This window comes from Hyla sarda, chromosome 2 (assembly GCF_029499605.1).
Source record: "Hyla sarda isolate aHylSar1 chromosome 2, aHylSar1.hap1, whole genome shotgun sequence".
Classification (NCBI taxonomy): domain Eukaryota; kingdom Metazoa; phylum Chordata; class Amphibia; order Anura; family Hylidae; genus Hyla; species Hyla sarda.
Window position 1 is genome coordinate 253,630,647 of NC_079190.1, and position 24,055 is coordinate 253,654,701.

Genomic DNA, 24,055 nt, shown 5'->3' on the forward strand with positions numbered 1-24,055 from the left:
GATGACGGGGCCGGTGATCGTGACATCACAGCTCTGCCCCCGTGGGACGTCGCGCTCCGTCCCCTCAATGTAGGTCTATGGCAGGGGGCGAGACAGCTGTCTCGCCCCCTGCCATAGACTTACATTGAGGGGATGGATTGTGACGTCACATGGGGGCGGAGCTGTGACGTCACGATACTCCAGCCCCGTGATCGGCAGTCATCAGACCCGGAGCGGATGTTCGCTCCCGGGCCTGATGAGAGCGGGGTGCTGCATGCGAGATCGCGGGGGGGCAACTTATCACCTATCCTTTAGATAGGGGATAAGGTGTCAGCACAGTAGTACCCCTTTAAGTGCTGCAGAATCTGTTTGTGTTATATTAATAAATATTATTATTAAATATAAGGCTGGGTTCACACCACGTTTTTGCAATACAGTTCCTGTATCAGGTTTTCGATAAAAAACGGTTTCCTCAAAACCAGACTAAACTGTATCAAAACGTGTATACAAATTTTTATCTGTATACGGTTGAAAGCCGTATACGGTTTGAAAAATGATGTCTGGTTGCATCTGTTTTTTAAGAAAAAAAGTATATGTTTTTAACTTTTCTTTCCATTATGAATAAAGTTTTACTTGTTTGATTGTAAAAAAACTGAGCAAAGCCAAAAACCGTATGGTGAAAACCGTATGGAACCGTATGCACATACAGTTCTGTACGGTTCCCATTGACTCCCATGTTAAAGAAAAAAACTTATACAGTTTAATACAGTTTTTCACCCGGACCAAAAACCGTTGTAGGCTATGGTTTTCTGTCCAGAAGAAAAAAGTAAAAAACTGTATGGTTTGAAAAAAACGGAGACAAACCGTATACATAATGGTGCATACAGTTTTGAATGGGAAGTATATGGGCACGGTTTTCTGTACGGTTGCATATGTTTTTTTTTTGTTTTTTTACGAAACTGTATAGTAAAATCGTGGTGTGAACCCACCCTTACTATTATTATGACTTCTCATACCAGCCCACTTTCTTCCATGGACCAGGTTCATTGTAGGTACTTACAGTGGTGGATAGCATTATCTTTATCAGCACAGTTCTGCAGCAGTTCTTAGGCTGGGTCCACACTACGTTTTGTCCCATACGGGAGCGCATACGGCAGGAGGGAGCTAAAACCTCGCGCTCCCGTATGTGACCGTATGCGCTCCCGTATGTCATTCACTTCAATGAGCCGACCGGAGTGAAACGTTCGGTCCGGTCGGCTCATTTTTGCGCCGTATGCGCTTTTACAACCGGACCTAAAACCGTGGTCAACCGCATACGGCGCAAAAATGAGCCGACCGGACCGAACGTTTCACTCCGGTCGGCTCATTGAAATGAATGACATACGGGAGCGCATACGGTTACATACGGGAGCGCGAGGTTTTAGCTCCCTCCTGCCGTATGCGCTCCCGTATGGGACAAAACGTAGTGTGGACCCAGCCTTATGTGGATTTGGACTGGACAGGCATGCCTTCACCCCTTACACATATTAACCTGTTGCAAGTTCATCGGTTGTCCTTCCCTGGACTGTTTCTGGTAGATACTGGTCACCTCATACTGGGAACACCCTTCTTATTTTTTGTGCTTAGATCTGACTATTCACCTGCTGCCCAGTATATCTCACCCCTTGTCAGGTGACATTGTCACCACATAATCCATGTTCTTCACTTCTCCTGGTTTTATTGTTATGGCTGATCTTTGTATAGTTGGTAAAAAAATATTTTTCCTATTGTATGCAAGAACGTAGTAATGTAATGATTTATAACCTCAATTGCTATAGAGTCTTATTGGAATGTTCATTAGACAGTACTTCTTGTTAATACCTGTGCTCATGTCTCCGCTGGGAGGTGGGGTGTAGTTCTGGTGTCTGTAGGTCGCAGCTTTTGGCCCCATTCCTCCTCTTAATTAAATGCAGATATGAGAAAGGAACAGAATCGCTTGTACGGACACATTGTGCTGAACCTTCTGTGAAAAATGGTTGTAAGATAATGCTTGCTTGCAGGGCAGAGCCAATTGTCTCTGAATGTAACTGGTAAGAACTTGTGCAGAGTTACTCTTCAAGTCTCCACTTGTATAAATAAGAAACATACCTCCATCTGATCAGATATTTTGATTCTGAAAGCCTACACCTATTGTCCTAAGAAGATAAACTGGTTTGGTGATGTTAATGTCTTGTTTGTTCCAGGGATACCATGGCTCTGCAGGGCAAACCCCTGGTGCACCTCCAGGAAACTATTATGGAGGTCAGCAGTATGGAGGAGGTGGTCATCCCGGCCAGCCTACATATGGTGGACCTGCACCTGGAGCACCGTATGGACCACCGGTGTCTAATAATGGTTATGGACAACACATACCAGGTGGGGCTGCCCCAGGGGGTCCAGGAGGGTCCTATGGTGGTCATGCCCCCGGTGGACCTTATGGAGGACCCGGAACCAATTCATATGGTGCTTCACAGCAAGGACAATATGGACAAAGACCTTCTGGTAAGGTTAAATATTTAGCACCATGTGTGCCATGAACACCAGACATGTTATTAAAAAAAGAACTTGATGTTTCAAACTCCATTATCTGCAGCTAAATGGTTTACATTCTGACGAAAATTGCACCATTGCCAACGCTATTGATAAAACTTCCTCCATTGGGAATCTTTATAACCGTTTACATGAATGCCCACATCTTAAATGGCTTGAATTTGGCGTTCCTCTGTGTGGACATGTAAGATAAGGTTTAGAATCCACACTGCCCATTTAATAACACTGAACTAGTTGAAGCTCATAATAGGAACTTGAATAGAGAAAAAAGACATGGTCGCACATCCACAACATGCACAGTGATCTAATGCTTCTCAGCAACATTATTAAACTAACAGGTCTTTAGTGTACTTTATGATCCTGAAGTGCAAGCCCGCTAGCCACGGCCACCTGTAAGTAGTGGGTCCCTAACGTCCCTAGCATAAAATGGCGTAGCACTGGGCGGTGATTATTATTAGCAGGAGACTGCGCTACGCCAGTGTTAGGTTAGAGACCCACTCTGAATAGGTGGCCTTGACGTGGCGAGTGGGCTTGTACTTTTTGATCAAAATGTATATTAACAACCTGTTAGTTTTTTAAATTATGCAGAGAAGCAAATAGATCAAAATACAAATGGTGGATGTGCGGCTATGTTTCTCTATTTGTGTTGTTCATAATAGGAACTGTTGGCAGTAGAGAAGCTGCAAGCATACGATTAGTATATGCATGAGCTGACAACTAGGGAAAAAAGGGGTAAAACATCACTTTTATTACAAACCCTTCACATTCTCAAATGGACCAGTAATATCACATGACACTAACTAGTACCTGTACGGTCTGATACGTGACCTGATTGGTGTCTTCAGCTTATAGTTAGAATCTTAGTAATGATAGAAGCAGCTCCCCTCGTGATGTCACAACCCGCCTCCTCAAAGGAAGTCTATGGGAAGGGGCCGTCATTAGAAAGTATATAGGACACTTTAATAACTTTTTCTCCATTTGACCTTTTTTTTTTTACTTTCTCCCCTGTTAAGATAACACTATTCTGATTATTTTGAGCTAGATGTATAGTTATTTATTAATTCCATTTTTATCTGTTATTTTTCACACAGGTAATATACCCCCAGGAGTAGATCCAGAAGCTTATACTTGGTTCCACACTGTTGACACTGACAGAAGTGGTTTCATAACCTTAAAAGAGCTGAAACAAGCCCTGGTCAACTCCAACTGGTCAACATTTAATGATGAAACCTGCATCATGATGTTCAGTAAGTAAAAAAAAAAAATACTTTATAACACCTTATACACTGTATAAATGTCTTCTGACTATACTCTTCATTAGAGAAGGGTGAATCTCCCAAAATTTGTTTCAAAAGGGTTCACACTGTCAGATTAATTTCCGATTCGATGGCCAATTGAGATTCATATAAGAGCTGGAACTTCTAAAGACTGGATTCCCTGCTCTTGTACAGCATAGAGCATACATACAGTGTATGTTTATGTAACATTCACTAGGCTGGACAGCTCGATACATGCCTAGTAATTGTTAAGTGATCATACTGTGTATTTCTGTGTTTATGTCTTGCCCTGCTTTTCCGTGGTGTCTTATGCTATCGGTGGAGTCCCTGCTCATGAACAGAGAGACATACACTGTATTGCTATAGTGCCATCTATGCTGACCTGAGTGATTATGAAGTTAATGGTGAGGTATACATACAGTGTATGCTTCCTCTTCTCAGTGTACAGGAAAAGGAACTGCACCTGTATGCAGTTCACTTGGAATGAATCTCATAGAATTCAGATCAGAATTTTTGGGGAAATTCAGAGTGAAATTGCTTTGTTTATTTACTCTTGTCTACTGTTTCTGGGTAACAGCTCTGAAAATAAGTTTGGGCTAGTGAAGGCCCTGAGTGCACCAAAGACCCTCAATTCAGTATAAGGATTTTAGGGATATATCAGGAATTGCAGCACTTAGGAAAATAAGTAAACACCATTTTGATCAGCATCATCCGCACTAAGTGCAAATACCAGCATGTTAGTGCAGGAGACACTGCTGTCAGATTCCCTTTAAGGATAAAATGATTTTATGCAAATAAAACATAAGCTTTATATGATAAAAAGTTAAACAACATTATGGTTCTTTGTTTTGTGTCGTAGGTGGATTCACTTGTATACAGAGCTGGTAATGCTTTAGACTAAACAGAAAGTTTACAAGGGTTAGGGTGCATGCACACCACGTTTTTGCTATCCAGTTCCCATATCAGGTATTTTGTAAAAAACGGATAGGTAAAAACCGGACTCAACCGTATTAAACATAGATCAACCTGTATGCGGTTTGAAACCGTATACAGTTTGAATCGGGATGTACGGTTTAATCCGGTTGTATCCGTTTTCACCATAAAAAAAACGTATACGTATGTCATTGTTCGCCTTGTTTTTAAATAAAGTTTTTCCAGAAAGAACATTGTAGAAGGTGGGTGGTGTTTTCGGCTTGCATTGCGCATGTGCAATAATAAAAATGGAGGGATTAAAACGGATGCAACCGTACACTCATACGGTTTAGTCCGTTTCTCATTGACTTCCATGTTAATAAAAACGTATCCGGTTAGGATACCGTTGGTCAACCGGACCTAAAAACGCTGTATACTCCGGTTGCGAACACAGCTGAAAAACGGGCCCAACCGGACATAACCGTATGATGCATTTGCAATACGGTTTGCAATGTTAAGTCAAATCCGGTTTTCAATACGTTTTAGTACGGAAAACCGTATACGGGAACTGGATGTCAAAAAATGTGGTGTGCATGCACCCTTAGCTAGACTACATTCATATATAGCAATTCCATCATAAAAATTATGAGGAATTTACTCAGGATACAATGGTCCCTCAAGTTACAATATTAATTAGTTCCAGGACGACCCTTGTATGTTGAGACCAGAACTCTATGGAAACCTGGTAATTGATTCTGAAGCCAAAATGTCAGGAGTGAGGATTAAAGAAAAATAAGTAAATAACTAATACAGATAAAGCAAGTCCTTACATATAAAAGTAAGAAATATCTGCTGGGAGCTGTAATCACTGTCTATGTAGAGGACAGCAGCTTCTTCAGGGTCCTGTACAGCAGTGGTTCTTAACCTTTTTCGTGACTGTACCCCAAAGGGTAAAAGTATGTCCGCGGGTACCCCTCACGTGTAACTTACGCGCGAGGGGTACCCGCGGACAAAATAAGTTATAAAAGTACTTAATTTCATAATAGCGTGTGCTTGCCTCTCTAATACGATACTAATGTAATACTTAATCCCCTTGTGCCATTATTCCCCCTCCCTCTTAATCCCATTGTGCCATCCCCCTCCCCTTCATCTCAATCCCCTTGAGCATTTATTCCTCACCCCCCTCCATCTTAATCCCCTTGTGCCATTATCCCCCCCCCCCCTCCATATCAATCTCCTTGTGCCATTATCCTCCCCCCCCCCCCCCCTTCCGATCCCCCTGGGCCAATATATGAGATACATACAATAACACCCTCCCTCCAATACTGCAGTGTTACAATTACTTTAACTTGCTTACCAGGCATGTGTCTATCCCGTTCGTCAGGAGTCAGAGGGCTGCACTGACGGGTGACTTCCTTCTGCGCTGTGCCAGCACCTCCGCGCAACGTCAGGGACGTCACACGTCAGGCCTGGCAGCCACTGCAATCCAGTCCCCGATCTGCACTGACAAATATTGGCCAATGCATGGCCGGTATTTGTCAGCGAATTGCCGTTCCCCCGCACAACCTCTGTCGTTCCCCTAGGGGTACGCGTACCCCTGGTTGAGAACCCCTTGCTGTACAGTACACGTAATATCCTGAAAAAAGTAACAGCTAGGGCTGGGCAGAATACCGGTTCATACCAAATACCAAAATGTTTGTGCTGCGCGATATGAACTTTAACCCATACCGCAATACCGGTTTGGCCCCTCCCCTTCGGGAATGAATGAATTTTCAGCCCAGCGCTGCACTGTCCCCACATCGGGGAACTAATCACATGTGACCCATGAGCGCTGTTCTGCCCCCCCACAATTATCAGCCCAGCGCTTTCCCCATCGGGGAACTACTCACATATGTCACCCACAAGCGCTGCCGTCCTTGTCCTCCTGTTTGTTGCGACCGCCAGCTCTAAAACTCTATACTGTGCGGTATCCCTGTGCCCGGGCTGCAAAAAATAAACTTTAACTCACCTCCCGTTGGTCCAGTACCAGCCTCATCTGCTTCCTGGGGACGGGAACGTCAGACAGCCATCAGCCTATCACCAGCCGCAGCGATGTTCCGCCTCGGCCGGTGATAGGCTGAGACCACTGTCATGTAAGAAGCCTATCACCGGCCGAGGAGGAACATCGCTGCGGCCGGTGATAGGCTGACGGCTGTCCGACGTTCCCGTCCCCAGTGTAAGGCCAACGTCTGAACGTGCATTAGTTTACGTTTTGCAGCCCGGGCATAGGGATACCGCACAGTATAGAGTGTCAGCGCCGGCAGCCCGCAACACACTGGAGGACAAGGAGGGCAGCGCTTGCGGGTGACAGCTCAGCGCTGGGCTGAAAATTATTATTTATTTATTTTTTTGGAGGGGGGGGGGGGGGGGGGAGGAGGAGGAAATACCATTATATACAGTGGAACCGCCAAAGGTTACAAAAATACCGTGATACACACATTTGGTCATACTGCCCAGCCCTACATGGAGCCACCCTTACTTGGTGTCCAAAGGAGCAGCTAACCCACCCTGGGACAGATAAAACATGTAGTACCACCCTGTACTGTAAGGAGGAGCTACCAGACAGTCAGTCAGTGCATTCACTTCAGTAATACAGGGGTTTTACCAGTGAAATGTTCATTCTGATTGGTCAGCATTGGATGTTAAGTATGGTTTCAAGATATAATGGTCCATAAAAGACCATTGTCATGTACTGTAAGATTTCCCCTCAATCTTTGTATAAAGCTCCATACTAACTGGAATGTACATCCAATGATTATGAAATATAAAATATATATATTATAATATTAAATATAAAGTACTAGCTTTACAACCTGACATTGACCTAACATTTTCTTTTAAAACGTTTCATCCTGTAACATAGACTGTGTTTGCTATTTTGCTTCCAGTTGCTTGTATACACTAAAACATCCTTTTTGTTTGCAGACATGTTTGATAAGAGTCAGTCAGGCCGAATTGATCTGTTTGGGTTTTCGGCTTTGTGGACCTACCTTCAGCAGTGGAAAAACATGTTCCAGCAATTTGATCGGGACAGATCTGGCTGCATCAGCCAAGGAGAACTGCATCAAGGTAAAGGGTGCATGGTACTAGTAATTCGCTATATATTGAATTAGCAGGACTTTTGTAATAAAGACATTCACAAGCAGATACTGCAAAAGAGGAGACTTTAAAAGCGTACAAAGGAAGAGAGTTAGCAAGATTTATGGAGTTCAGAAGAGAGCCAATTGTATTATTTACTTTCTGATTCTGTCTGTTTGATATCTGTGCCCATCCCCATTATTAAAATTCCCTCCATGTTTGACAATGCTGTCCAGTGTACATCTTGCGCTTTGTATGCAGTCATTCGAGGGTGCCTATTGCTGTGCAAGTTGGAAATTCAGATCCTGGATCTTGAGGATCAGCTGGCAACACTGAGACACATTGACAACATGGAGGGGAGTCTGGGGGTCTCTGAGCTAGCACTCTCTGGGCCTGGGTGAGGGGGATAGTGGTATGGAGGTTCAGAACACTGAGGCAGCTAACTGGGATAAGGTTAGAAAACGAGGTAGGGGGGAAAGTGCCAGGGAGGCTAGTCCTTGCACACCCCAAAAAGTTTCCCAGTTGGCAGAAAAGGGGTGGTTAGTTTAGAGTTGGCTCTGCTGCAGCAAGACACTGTCTCTGACAGCCAGGGGGGTGTCTGCTCCATTAAGGAGGGAAGTAGAAATGCAGAGCAGGCCAGACAGGTGCTGGTAGTGGCAAAGTCCATTATAAGAGGGGCAGACTGAGCAATCTGTCACAAAGACCAAAGAATGTACAAGAGATAGGCTTAATAGAAAAAAAACTTATACAATCTAAATTGCATGCTGACTAATACTAGAAGTCTGACCAATAAAACTGATTTACTAGAGTTGGTAATGACTGAGGTAACTTATGATATTGTGGAAATACCGGAAACTTGGTTGGACAAAAGCTTTGATTAGTTATAGTCTATACAGGGTTATAGTCTATCCAGGAAGGATCGGAAAAGGGGGAGGAGTTTGACTTTATGTAAAGTCCAGTCTAAATGCAACTTACAGGCCCATAGGGGTTTATCTATAGCAATCACTAAATTGCTATTAGAAGGAGTATAGAAAACAGCTTGCCGGAGCTGTCAGGCAGGTGAGGGGACCCATGGCGGCTATCTTAACTCCTCTGACCCTTGCGATTACACTTACTGGTTACTGGTACAAGGGCAGCTTTGACACCTATTACCACTGATGCAGATCAGCCACAATGTTACATAAGGGGACTCACAGGTGCAAAATACTGATGAACAACCACTCACGCCTACTATTCATGAGAGGGTAGCTACTTAGGCATATACAGGGTACCAGTTAGTGTAGTGCTGATAGCAGCCGGGACCTGCTGTGCATTATGCGAGCGTCCATTGTCCTTAAGGGGTTAATATTAACCTGACAGAGTAACAGGTATGTGCAGGTAGGAGGACACCTAGGAAATAGTGATTTGAAGAGCCACATGACCCTTCTGAAGGCAAGGTTTGATCAGCTCAGAGAAGCAACATAACATAGATTTGAATAACATTAAATGTATGATTTTTTAACCACTTAAGGACACCCTGGTACTTAAGGACCAAGGGCGTACCTGTACGCCTGTGGGAATTTGGGTCCCCGCCGCGCGCCAGGTGGGGACCGGACCGGGATGACTGCTGATATCTATCAGCAGGCATCCCATGACAATGCCCAGGGGGGTCCTGATTTGCGGTGATTCCGGGTCATACGGGTCTCCGGTGACCCGTAAAATAAGGGGGATAGGGGTGCCACCTCTCCTATCCCTGCTATTGGTTGGTCAATGGGGAGGGGGGGGGGGGTAAAGATTGTTTCCCCTGTTCTGCCCACCCACAGTAGTCCGGGCAGAACGGGGGAACCAATGGTGACCGGCGCCGGAGGTCCACTTACCAGCGGCGATCGGTGGCAGAGGATGGCGATGCGGCTCCCTGGTGCTGCGATGACGTGCAACGATCCTACGGTAGCCGGTGGTCTCTAAACTGTAGCCCTCCAGATGTTGCAAAACTACAACTCCCAGCATGCCCAGACAGCTGTTTGCTGTTTGGGCATGCTGGGATTTGCAGTTTTGCAACAGTTGGAGGGCTACAGTTAGGAGATCACTTTGCAGTGGTCTCTAAACTGTGGCCCTTCAGATCTTGCAAAACTATAACTCCCAGCATGCCCAAACAGCTGTCCCGGCATGTTGGGAGTTATAGTTTTGTACCTCCAGCTGTTGCATAACTACACCTCCCAGCATGCCCTTTGGCGATCAGTACATGCTGGGAGTTGTAGTTTTGCATCGGCTGGTTGGAAAATACGGAGTTGGATAACAGAACTTAACTGAAGGTTTTCTAACCAGTGTGCCTCCAGCTGTTGCAAAAGTCCTACTCCCAGCATGCACGGTCTGTCAGGGAGTTGTAGTTTTCCAACAGCTGGAGGTTTTCCCCCATGTGAATGTACAGGGTACATTCACACGGGCGGGTTTACAGTGAGTTTCCTGCTTCAAGTTTGAGCTGCGGCAAATTTTCCGCCGCAACGCAAACTCCTAGTGGGAAACAGACCATAAACCCTCGCCTGTGTCAATGTACCCTAAAAACACTACACTACACTTACACAAAATAAAAGGTAAAACACTACATATACACCCCCTTACACTGTCCCCCCCCGCCAATAAAAATGAAAACGTATCGTACGGCAGTGTTTCCAAAACGGAGCCTCCAGCTGTTGCAAAACAACAATTCCCAGCAATTCTGGACAGCCACGAACTGTCCAGGCATGCGAGGAGTTTAGCACCAGCTGGAGGCACCCTGTTTGGGAATCACTAGCATAGGATATCCCTATGTCCTCCCCTATGCCATCCCTAATTTAGTACTCAAATGCGCATGGAGCTCTCTGATTTCGGAGCCCTGTCGTATTTCAAGGAAACAGTTTAGGGCCACAAATGGGGTATTTCCGTACCCGGGAGCAATTGCACTACACATTTTGGGGGACTTTTTCTCCTTTTACCCCTTATGAAAAGGAAATGTTGGGGTCTACACCAACCTGTTAGTGTTAAAAAAAAATAAAAACATTTACACGAACATGCTGGTGTTGCCCCATACTTTTTATTTTCCCAAAAGGTAAAAGGAAAAAAAGACCCCAAAAATTTGTAACGCAATTTCTCCTGGAAATACCCCATATGTGGGCATAAAATGCTCTGCGGACGCACAACAAGTCTCAGGAGTGAGAGCGCACCATGTACATTTGAGGCCTAAATTGGTGATTTGCACAGGGGTGGCTCATTTTACAGCGGTTCTGACATAAACGCAAAAAAATAAATACCCACATGTGACCCCATTTTGGAAACTAAACCCCTCATGTAATGTAATAAGGGGTACAGTGAGCATTTACGCCCCACAGGGGTCTGACAGATTTTTGGAACAGTGGTCCGTGAAAATGAAAATTTAAATTTTTCATTTGCACAGCCCACTGTTCCAAAGATCTGTCAAACGCCAGTGGGGTGTAAATGCTCACTGCACCCCTTATTATATTCTGTGGGGGGTGTAGTTTCCAAAATGAGGTCACATGTGGGTATTTATTTTTTACACTAAAATGCTGGTGTTGCCCCATACTTTTTATTTTCACAAGAGGTAAAAGGAAAAAAAGACCCCCAAAATTTGTAACGCAATTTCTCATGAGTACGAAAATACCCCATATGTGGGCGTAAAATGCTCTGCGGGCACACAACAAGGCTCAGGAGGGAGAGCGCACCATGTACATTTGAGGCCTAAATTAGTGATTTGCATAGGGGTGGCTAATTTTACAGCGGTTCTGACATAAACGCAAAAAAATAAATACCGACATGTGACCCCATTTTGGAAACTACACCCCTCACGGAATGTAACAAGGGGTATAGTGCGCCTTAACACCCCACAAGTGTTTGAAGAATTTTCATTAAAGTTGGATGGGAAAATGAAAAAAATTATTTTTTTTTCACTAAAATGCTGGTGTTACCCAAAATTTTTCATTTTCACAAGGGAACATAGGAAAAAAGCCCTCCAAAATTTGTAACCCTATTTCTTCAGAGTAAGTACATACCCCATATGTGGATGTAAAGTGCTCTGCTGGCAAACTACAATGCTCAGAAGAGAAGGAGTGCTACTTGGCACTTTGGAGAGAAAATTTGTCCAGAATTGAAGGCCACGTGTGTTTACAAAGCTCCCATGGTGCCAAAACAGTGTCCCCCCCCCACATGTAAACCCATTTTGGAAACTACACCCCTCACGTAATGCAATAAGGGGTACAGTGAGCATTTATGCCCCACAGGTGTCTGACAGATTTTTGGAACAGTGGTCCGTGAAAATGAAAAATTTAATTTTTCATTTGCACAGCCCACTTTTGCAAAGATCTGTCAAACGCCAGTGGGGTGAAAATGCTCACTGCACCCCTTATTAAATTCTGTGAGGGGTGTAGTTTCCAAAATGGGGTCACATGTGGGGCGGTCCACTGTTCTGGCACCATGGGGGGCTTTGTAAACGCACATGGCTCCCGACTTCCGTTCGAAACAAATAATTTTTCATTTACACGTCCAACTTTAACAAAAAGTCGCCAAACACCTGTGGGGTGTTAAGGCTCATTGTACCCTTGTTACGTTCCTTGAGGGGTGTAGTTTTCAAAATAGTATGCCATGTGTTTTTATTTTTTGCTGCTCTGGAACCATAGGGGCTTCCTAAAGGTGACATTCCCCCCAAAAAACATTTCAGCAAAATTTGCTTTCCAAAAGCCAAATATGACTTCTCTTTTGAGCATTGTAGTTCGCCCGCAGAGCATTTTATGTCCTAACATGGGGTATGTCCATGGGGTTACAAATTTTGGGGGGGGGGGCATTTTCTCCCATTACCCTTTGTAAAAATGGTAAATTTTGGGGGGGAAAACTGCACATTAGTGAAATTTTTTTTTTTTTTCATTTACATATTCGACTCGAACGAAAAGTCATCAAACACCTGTGGGGTGTTAAGGCTCACTGGACTCTTGTCACATGCCTTGAGGGGTGTGGCTTCCAAAATAGTATGCCTTGTTGGGGGGGGGGTTGCTGTTCTGGCACAATAGGGGCTTCCTAAATGCGACTTGCACCCCAAAAACCATTTCAGCAAAATTCACTCTCCAAAATCCCACTGTCGCTCCTTCCCTTCTGAGCCCTCTACTGCGCTCGCCAAACACTTCACATACACATATGAGGAATTTCATTACTTGAGAGAAATTGGGTTACACATTTTGGGGGCTTTTTCTCCTATTACCCCCCCCCCCCCCCCCCCCCCCCTGTAAAAATTCAAAAACTGGGTCTACAAGAGCATGCGAGTGTTAAAAATGAAGATTTAGAATTTTCTCCTTCACTTTGCTCCTATTCCTGTGAAACACCTAAAGGGTTAACAATCTTTCTGAATGTCATTTTGAATACTTTGAGGGGTGCAGTTTTTATAATGGGTTAATTTATGGGGTATTTCTAATATGAAGACCCCTCAAATCCACTTCAAAACTGAACTGGCCCTGTAGAATTCCGATCTTGAAAATTTCGTGAAAAATTTGAAAATCGCTGCTGAACTTTGAAGACCTCTGAGGTCTTCCAAAAGTAAAAACAGGTCAACTTTATGATGAAAACATAAAGTAGACATATTGTATATGTGAATCAATATATAATTTATTTGGAATGCCTATTTTCCTTACAAGCAGAGAGCTTCAAAGTTAGAAAAATGCAAAAGTTTAAATTTTTCATCAAATTTGGGAATTTTTCACCAAGAAATGATGCAAGTATCGAAATTCACCTCTAACATAAAGTAGAATATGTCACGAAAAAATATTCTCGGAATCAGAATGAAAAGTAAAAGCATTCCAGAGTTATTAATGCTTAAAGTGACAGTGGTCAGATGTGCAAAAAACGCTCTGACAACTGTAGTGGAACACTTTTATATATGCCCGTTCCCGGGCCTCAAAAATAAACAAAATAAACTCGCACATACCTCCCTACGAGCACCCGTTGGTCTGGCACAGGCCTCACGGTCTGGCAGTGCTGACGTCACTCCACTTCCTGGGGACGGGGATGCCGCAGAGCCGTCGGCGTATCACCGGCCATAGCGATGTCCCGGCCGGTGATAGGCTGAGCCCACTGTCATGTAAGAAGCTGGCCAGAGCTCCTTACATGACAGTTGGCTCAGCCTATCACCGACTTGGGCGGGACATCGCTACGGCCGGTGATACGCCGACGGCTCTGCGGCGTCCCCGTCCCCAGGAAGTGGAGTGACGTCAGCACTGCCAGACCGTGAGGCCTGTGCCAGACCAACGGGTGCTCGTAGGAAGGTATGTATGAGTTTATTTTGTTTATTTTTGAGGCCCGGGCACGGGCATATATAAAAGTATTCCACTACAGTTGTCCTTTAAGGTGAAATGTTTTTTTTAATTCTCACTGTCAGAGGTACATACTTTATTGGAATAAAAGGGTTCGGAATAGGAGACAACCAATTTGTATGACTAAAAAATTCTAAGGGGCAATAGATGACAAAAAAACATTTAAGTTACTAAAATAGAAAGGAAGTAAAGCTATAGGGAAAAATAAAATATGTAAACACATACAGAAGCAAACGTGGAGCTAGACAGTCTCTTTGACAAAGAGAGTAAAATTAACTATGTAAACTATTTAAGTAACAAAAGGATAAAAATGAAAGTGTAGGCCCTTTAAAAAGTAATAAGCGAGTAATTATTGATTGTGATGAGGAGAAAGCAAATATTTTAAACAAATTCTTCTTCACTGTATTCACTGAGGAAAACAAATTGGCATGTGAAATACAGCGAGATAAGGTAAACTCCCTAGTACAGGTCACCTGTCTAACCCAGGAAGAAGTACAGTGCCGCTTAAAAAAAAATCTAAATAGACAAATTGCCAGGTCCAGATGGCATTCACCTCCGTGTTATAAAGGAATTAAGTAATGTAATAGACAGACCCCTATTTTTAATATTCAGGGACTATAGTAACAGGGACTGTTCCCCAGGACTGGCACATAGCAAATGTGGTGCCAATATTTAAAAAGGGGTCAAAAGGTGTCCCCAGGAATTATAGGCCTGTTAGTGAGCATTTTCTAAATATATATCTGGGGGGCAGTACAAAAATCTCTTTCAGGACATATTGATACCCAGGATTGTATATATAACAAGGACAGATGGGGGTTCTTTACGGTAAGAACAGTGAAACTTTGGAATTCTCTGCCTCAATAAAATAATTCAAAAGGGTCCTGGGCACGTTTCTGGACAGTAATATTATTATCATGAGTTTTTTATACTAGATTTATAAGGACAGAAAGGTGATCCAGGGATTTATTCTGATTGCTGTATTTGGCATCGGGAAGGAATTTTTCTTGTGGTATAGCGGAATTGGCATTAGCCTTATAAGGGTTTTTTGCTTTCCTTTGGATCAACACAATAGGGATATATGATGGACTCTTTTTTTTTTTTTTTCAACCTTATGAACTATGTAACTTGTAAATGGATGCGGTGATACACTTCAGAAAAGATTAAATTTTCACATTGACGTTAGAACTTGCTGAGCAAGCACATGTCTGCATAATAGAGTAGAGGATGCAGCTCATTGTCTGTGCCCTAACCTTCATTGGGCATCACTATGGTTACCCTGGGCTGGGAACGGGAAGCGTGAGCTGCATTCTCTGGTTCATTATACATGGGTAAACTACTGGAAACTAGTAAATGCATTGTACATCTCTTCTTGCTCTCTTTACAAAATATTATGTTTGCTATTTACTAGACATCGTGGTCGTGTCTCAGCTTATCTGTATGTCTTCCATTTGCATTCACGGATTCATGCCTTGTCAGTAAGAATGTTACTCTATGTAAGAGCTCTTTTTCATGTAGTTGTAGCAGTGTTAATTTGCCATATGCACTGGGAAAGTTCACAGCATATACAGTATATGTATACATGGACCTCCATTATACGTATTACATATAGCTCGGACCGACACGGGAGACGCAAGGTGAAAAGAGTCTTAGAAAACAAATTGCTTTGTAAGAACCCATGCACACTTACGAAGAACTGTTAGTTTAAACTGGGCACTCTCATTAAAACGAATTTTTGCTATTGTACTACATTAGAAATAAAAAATCTTTCTAATGCACTTTGTTAAAAAAAATTAAATAAAATTCTGTTTTATTTCTCTTAAAAAAAGCTGCCACTAGGTGTCTCCCTACTTGTACGGAGCACATTTTCCCCCATCTTTTTTACAGACTTTGGACTCCTGCTGGCCTGGCAGAAGTCCAAACTCAGGAAATGCTGAGGGGGGTGTGCACAGCCTTATCCAATCACAGCTCATCTCACACACTGAACTGCTCTGTGCTGTGTGTAGCAATGTGAGAGGGGAAGTTCTTCCCTGTATGGCTTCAGATGATGTCACGCTTGCTGGGGAACGCCCCTTCCCAGTCTGTGAATCTGACTGAGCAGAAAATACAGAGCAATATCAAGGTAGAAAACTAAAAAAAATGATAAAAATAAAGGGGGATGGATTATCATGATGGGGGCAGTGAACTGGGAGGATTCTAAAATTTAACAAGATCATGAGAGGTACACTTTAAGCTGCTGTGGATTTTTTAGTGATGGGAAATTCACTGTGGAAAACCTGCTGCAACTTAACCCCTTAAGGACACAGCCCTTTTGGCCTTAAAGGAGAACTGTAGTGAAAATGTTTTCATTACCTCTGTGCCTTGGCTTAAAAAATAAAAAAATTGCACCATTGACATTGCACCGTTGCGCCGATATCGGTGTCCCGGTCCTCCAGTGCTGGTCTTCTTCCTGCTTATTGTGCTCAGCGTATCCCCAGTTGCAGTGATGTTTCGCCTCGGCCAGTGATAGGCTGAACACACTGTCATGTAAGGAGCCCGGGCAGCAGAGAGAAGGCAGGGCCCAGGCTCTTACATGACAGTGCGCTCAACCTATCACCAGCCGGCGATGCACTGAGCGTAGTATGAGTCGCCATCCCCAGGAAGCAGGAAGAAGACCAGCACTGGAGGACTGGGACACCACAGGGGAATGTAGGAAGGTGAGTTAAAGTGTTTTTTTCCCCTCAGGTTGGTTGGATGGGAAGGGAAGAAGGGATTAAATTTTAAATGAAAAACAATTTTGTATTATGTATATTGATATTCTGTAAATTGAAGGATATAAATAAAAAGTAAAAAAAATAAAATAGTTTTTTTTGTTTTTGCAGCCCGGGCACAGAAGTAATTAAAAAAAAATTCACTATAGTTCTCCTTTAAGGACACAGCTAATTTTATTTTTGCATTTTTGCATTTTTCCACCTCTCCTTTTAGAAATTCTTTTTTTTATATTTCCATCCACAGACCCATATGAGGGTTTTTACCCTTAAAATGTATGGCAAAACCAAAAATATATTATTTGTGTGGTGAAATTGAAAAGAAAACCCACAATTTTGCTAATTTTGGAAGCTTTCAGTTTTAGTCTGTACACTTAACAGTAAAAATGTTATATTTTTATTATGTGGGTCATATACCCATGTTTAGATACTTTTTTTATTATTGTTCTGCTTTTAACCCCGTAAGGACCAAGCCCAAGGACCAGGCCAGAACATTTTTGCATTTTTATTTTTTTCTCCTCGCCTTCTAAAAATCATAACTCTTTTATTTTCCATCCACAGACCCAAATGAGACTTGTTTATTGCGCGACCAATTGTCGTTTGTAATGATATCACTCATTTTACCATAAAATGTATGAAAATTTTGGAAGTTTTCCATTTCACGCTGTACATTTTACATTAAAAATGACATGTTTTCTTTATTCTGTGGGTCAATACGACTAAAATGATACCCATGATTTCGTGATTTTCTATTATTGAACGGCTTTGAAAAATCTCAAACTTTTTTAACAAGATTAGTGGCCGGCATTTATCATTGTAGGTGTAAGTGAAGCATTTTTTTACACCTTATTTTGTGTGTGCTGGTAATGTGTAGGAGCACCAAATTTATTAAATAGTCACAGAGCATTGGATACATTTTGTGCAGGTCACATTTTCTGAAATTTCTCTCTTCACTAACACCAAAAAGCTAAGTCTGGGCTGGTGTAGTTTTAGAGACTTTTCAGTGGCTTTGCGCCTTTTTTGTGCCTTTTCACAAAAAGGCGCAGTTCATAAAACCCTTCCATATCATGTGTATTGCCAAAATCAGTGGATTGCAACTCAAAATCAGCAGAAATGTGTTAACCAAAAGGCGCCAAAAAAAAGCTTGCGCCTCTTCTAGACACACAAAACAGTCTAAAGACAATGATAAATGTCGGCCAATATGTTTAAAATCCCTCTATTTTGATGACCTATAACTTTTTCATTTTTATGTATACACTGCTTTATCAGGGCTAATTTATTTTATTGCACCGTGATCTGTAGATTTTATTGGTACCCCTTTTGCTTATATGTAAATATTAAATTACTTTTTATTAAAAAAAAATTTAGATTGTGATGTGACAAAAAAGCAGCAATTTTGGACTTTTTTTTAAAAATTAATTTATTTTTATTTTTGCGTTTACGCTGTTCACTGTACGGGATAATTAACTTTATATTTTAATAGTTCGGACATTTATGCACATGGCAATACCAAATATGTTTATTAATTTTTTTTTTTACGCTTTTTGGGGTAAAATGGGGAAAAAAGGGGTGATTTACATTATTATTGGGGAGGGGCTTTTTCAAATTTTTTAAACTTTTTTTTTTTACAATTTGTTTACACTTTTATAGTCACCATAGGGGACTATTTTTTTCGCTAATTTGCAAATACTGTTTAGTGCTATGCATAGGCAAACCACTGATCAGTATTATCGGTGATCTTCTTCTTCTCTGGTCTGCTCGATGTCAGACCAGAGGAGAAGATCCCGGGATGATGGCCGGAGCAGATAAGGGGACATCCGGCCGCCATTCTAGATGATCGGATCCCTGCAGTCCCACCGCGGGTGATCCGTTCTGATTATCCATTCAAACACACGCAGTGCCGCAGATGCCGTGATCTGTATTGATCACTGCATCTGAGAGGTTAATGGCGGACATCAGCACAATTGCTGATGTCCGCCATTACTTACGGGTCCCTGGCTGCTGATAGCCGCTGGGACCTGCCATGCATGATGTATGCACCGGTCTGGTGCTCGCGTCATGTAGAGGGTGTAAATGTATGTCCTGGTGCGTTAAGTACTAGCGTATCAGTAAGTACATTTATGTCCATTGTACTTCAGGGGTTAACGGTATGTTCACATGGGTGGATGTGTAGCGAGTTTCCCAAGGCGGAATATATGCGGCAGATTACATTGACTTAAATAGGGAATACTTGCAGAGGCCACAAACATGTGAATGTACAGTACCTTGAGGGTCCGTTCACACACATAAATAATCTTCTGATAAGTCAATAGTAAAATAAGCAACAGAAGATATGCACATGTAAAAAAAACAATAGGATACATTTACATTTACAGGATCTGCTGCAGATATAGTTTACAATGAAATCTGCAGTAGACCCTGTACGTGTGAATGTTCTCTAAAGCACAATAATTGTGTATTCTTTATTATTGGCATTACCACCTCTCACGCTTCTTCTTTTTGTCTTCACAGCTCTCTCTCAGATGGGATATAATCTCAGTCCACAATTCATCCAAGTAATCATGTCCCGACATACCGTGAGATCTGCAAACCCAGGCTTACAGCTTGACCGCTTCATTCAGATTTGTACCCAGCTGCAGAGCATGACGGAAGCATTTCGTGATAAGGATACGCAGAGAGCAGGCAGTGTCAGGCTCAGCTATGATGATTTCCTCACCATTGCTGTAGGACGCCTACTATAAATCATTGTCCATTAAACACCTCTTGTTCCTGTACACTAAACCTTGTGAAGAACGCTGTGCAATACTTATATGCAGCTCTTAGTACGTTTTGGGGGTAAATCCAGTAATGCCAGAATTTTTGTACAATGTATCTTTGCCTGTATTAATGCACCCTTTCATGTATATAGAACAGTATACCTATGAAATGGAAAACTGTAATGCCTGTTTATTTACCACCCTGCTCTTTTGAAGTTGTTGCAAATTTTACCCACAAGGGGGAGATAGAGTTCAATAATTCAGTTATGAAAACAGTGCTCCGCTACGTTGTTGCCTTCTTTCCGTTCTATGTTTTCATTGACATCGGCATCCATTTTTTACATGAATGCATTCATCTAATTCTTGCATTATTGTTTGGACCCTGTATTTAAGATATATAGTTGTAGTTAGCTGGGTGATTCTGTTAATGGACATGCTGTATACCTAAAGTATGTCATGTGACACAGCCAATAGAAAATGGACATCCAAATCGTTGGACTGAAGATGGCAGAAGAGCTTGTTTTCCCTGTACGTAAGTTCTTCTCCTTACACTTAGCACTGCAAGAAAGCAAACATACAATGAAAGCAAGAGCTGCAGCTTTTAATATGTTTACATTCCAAGCATCTCAGTAATGTTACACGGTGGGAATCTTACTTGCCCCCTGTACATTTTATAAGTTGTAGGAGACTACCAGGTCAATACACTTTCTAAGCTGCTCAGGGCATTTGAGGGAGTCTTTGCAATCTGTAGAGATAATATTGTAAAATAAAGAATGGCAATTTAGAAAATGCAATTGTTACAACATTTTAGATCTCATATTACTCTTATCAACTGTTTGTTTGACGTTATTCCTGCACTGTCTTCATATAGATACATTTGCTTAGCACAAAGCTGAAAGTTGAGTTTTTATGCAATAAAACTTTGATTTTTTTTTTTTTTTTTTTTTTTTTTATAAAAACCTTTCAAATGTTTGCCATTTTTGGTATCTGCCAAAGCTTTGTAAAATCCCTGAAGTTATCAGGCAAATAATAAAGTGCGAAAATAAACATATATGTATATATTGATTGAAATAAATGTTTTTTGTTTTTTTGTGTGTGTGTTTTTCAGCGGAAGTAGCGGGAAAAAAAAGAGGTTTTTTTTCTCCTGCTATTCTCCCCGGTGGTCCGGACAGCCGTCGCACTACCGTGAAAGGAGCCTTATACTGTTCCAGTCCCTGGTGCGATCCTCGTGCTGGGGGTTGAAGTGTCATAGTGCAGCTCAGCAAATCGGTGTTGAGCCTCGGGCCTGGTATTTTACCTTGTGCTGGGGCTCAATATGCCACATTGCACTTAGCCAGTCACCGGCTGAGGCATCCAAATGTAAAAGTCAGTCGGCACTGCAGGTTAGTCCGGTACATGTGGATAGGTAGATATAAAGGTAAGTAAGAAAATCCCGGCACTCGTGAATTTTTTTTCAATGAGCTTTTACTGATCAATGTAGTATTAACAGCAGATATTGGACGCAGAGATATTCCGTCTCTGTAGCCTTTCTCAACTGCAACTGCTGGTTTAAAGGGGTACTTCAGCGCTAAGACATCTTATCCTCTATCCAAAGGATAGGGGATAAGATGTCAGATCGCTGGGGACCCCCGGGATCTTCCATGCAGCACCTACCTTTTACGGCTTCCGGAACCACTGGAGGTCCTCAGGCTGAGTCCATCTCGACCATGAGGACGGAGCATAGTGACATCACGGCTCCGCCCCGTGTGACGTCACGCTCCACCCCCTCAATGCAAGTCTATTGGAGGGGTGTGACAGCTGTCACGCCCCTCCCATAGGCTTGCATTGAGGGGGTGGATCGTGATGTCACACGGGGGCGGAGCCGTGACGTCACTATGCTCCGTCCCCGTGATCGCCAGTAATCAGACCCAGAGCGAACACGTTCCGGGGACTGATTCTAACGGGGTGCGGCGTGGAAGATCACGGGGATCCCCAGCGGCGGGACCCCCGCGATCAGGCATCTTATCCACTATCCTTTGGATAGGGGATAAGATGTCTTAGCGCCGGGGTACCCCTTTAATCAATGATACAATTTATAGGCATCAGAGGCTCACAATTATGTCATTGTTGCCCTGGTAACAAACAAAATCACAAAAATACATACAAAAATGCATGTTACTTGAATCACTTGTTACTTAAATCATTGTTCGCGGTTCACATCACTTCAAGTATGTCTCTGTGGATGAGAATAATGAGTTTAAAAATCAAATATAATCTCATATTAAATAGGCTAAATCATATTCTCGATTCATTCCCCATGGTTCTAATGTACCCAATCTGTGGATCCAATATGCTTCTTTTTTAAAGAGCAGTCTCTTAATGTCTCTTCCTCACCTAGGTGGTAATGCTTCGTCAATAACTTGATACCTAAGTTGGGCTATATTATGCCCTTTTTCCTTTAAGTGATGAGGTATGGGGAACATCAAATTTTTGCATCTAATGCTTGACTTATGTCTATTAATGCGGTCCCCTACACGCTGGGTAGTCTCACCAACGTATAGGAGACCGCACGGACATTTTATTAGATAAATCATATTTTTAGATCGACATGTGTAATAACCTTTTATAGGAATTTTTTTTTTCCAGAATGGGGGTGTTCAACTGTATCTCCTCTGATTATATTGCAATTCAGGCACGGAAATGTGTGAAGTATGACAGTGGTTTTGCTCATAACAACCAATCACAGTTAGAGGGGTTCTCCACCATAAGGTGATTTTAGTGCGTACCTGGCAGACAGTAATGGACATGCTTAGGAAGGATCTGTGCTGGTTTTGGGTATTATGGCTATGTTGTGAGATTACCATAATAATGTGGCTAGTTTTTTGTGAACTGTTTTTTCCTGTTTGAGTTTTTCTTATTTGCCTACAAATCCCATAATTCCATTTTCCTCCCTCCCACACATCAGCCACCCCACCCATTGAAACATAAATGAGCTGCGTCCATTCAAAAGACCTGTGGTTTTCAATCAGGGTGCCTACAGCTGTTGCATTAGTTGCAGATTGATCTCTCTCCCACCAAGCGATTGCTCCACCCATTGAAGGAGACAGGCTGCCTGTCATCAGCTGACTAGTGAATCAGGTCTCGGCAGCATTTCAACCTGGGAAAAATGTGAGACAACAGTAATTTTGTATGCTGTTAAAAATAAATATTGGGGTGAAAATCACAGAAGAATTGTGGGAAAACCGTCACACGCAGGTACAGACACTATATTATGAACTACACTAACTTTACAGCTCATGTAGCATAGTCAAATAAAAAAATTCCTGGAATACCCCTTTAAGCTTTTACTTTACCAGATCTTTTCAAAATATCAAAGCAGAGCTGTGATCGGTTATTATGGGAAAAACCAGACCGCTTGATAAATCTTTATAATAACACATTAATAGCGACCTATTTTACTTAAACTCCATAGATGTAAATGGGTGTTTTCCACCTTCAAAATAGGTTAAAGTTGTGCATGCTGTATTTTAAAGGAAACACGTCACTACTTATGCACTGCATTGTTTTACTACGAAAAAGGGGTGTGGTTGGGGGGGGGCGAATGAAGTGAAGGTAGATCCACTGTATTAATCTATAAAATGGTAAATATAAAGAAGGAAAATTGTGACTCCTACAGCTTGTCACATGTACTATTTCCAGTTAATTTATTATAATGCTTTCTGAATTCTGACACCTTCTGATACTACTTTGATATAGGTTGTAACCATTTTTAAGTTATTCAGTGACTAAACAATTGGCGTCATGACTAACTGTGCTGATAAGGGAAGTACACCCTGTAAATATACACTTCACATGACGCAGCATGAATTGATTTCTAAGCTGCTTCTGAACACTATATGGACGTGGCATAGAGCTGCACCATTTCTGCATGTTCAGATCTGTGATTTTAGGCTGTGTTCACACATTCAGGTTTTTAATTGGAATTATTGAATACAAAGTCAGGAACAAAGCAAAACAGAGGTCAGCTATAGAGAAAAGTACCGTATATACTCGAGTATAAGCCGAGTTTTTCAGCACGATCTTTCGTGGTGAAAACGCCCCCCTCGGCTTATACTCGAGTGAACTGTGAGGGGATGGTCTGGGCCGTCCATCTTCGGCCATCTATGCTGCAGGGACCGTCCGGTGGGGAGGGTTAGTCATTCCGGGCTGTCCACCTTCACCGGGAAGCCCTCTTCTCCGGGCCGGCCCCGAACTAGTGACGCTGCATTGACGCCACCGTGCAGGGACGTTCATGTGCAGGGACGACACTGCGTGTTGTCGTCAAGGCAACGTCACTAGTCCGTGGCCGGCCCGGAGCGGAGAAGAGGGCTTCCCGGTGAAGATGGACAGCCCGGAAC

The 24,055-nt window shown here is 42.5% G+C and overlaps 1 protein-coding gene across 2 annotated transcripts in view; it reads left to right on the plus strand.

Annotated features, from left to right (window-relative positions):
• PEF1 (penta-EF-hand domain containing 1) overlaps positions 1-20,623 on the plus strand; it is a 30,218-nt gene extending 9,595 nt beyond the window's left edge. For both annotated transcript variants that reach the window (XM_056556976.1, XM_056556977.1), the window contains exons 2-5: positions 2,202-2,499; positions 3,639-3,794; positions 7,701-7,844; positions 19,435-20,623. In XM_056556976.1, coding sequence (XP_056412951.1) covers positions 2,202-2,499; positions 3,639-3,794; positions 7,701-7,844; positions 19,435-19,664 — 828 coding nt within the window. In that variant the 3' untranslated portion in view covers positions 19,665-20,623. The remainder of the gene's footprint in view (positions 1-2,201; positions 2,500-3,638; positions 3,795-7,700; positions 7,845-19,434) is intronic.
• The last annotated feature ends 3,432 nt before the right edge of the window (positions 20,624-24,055 follow it).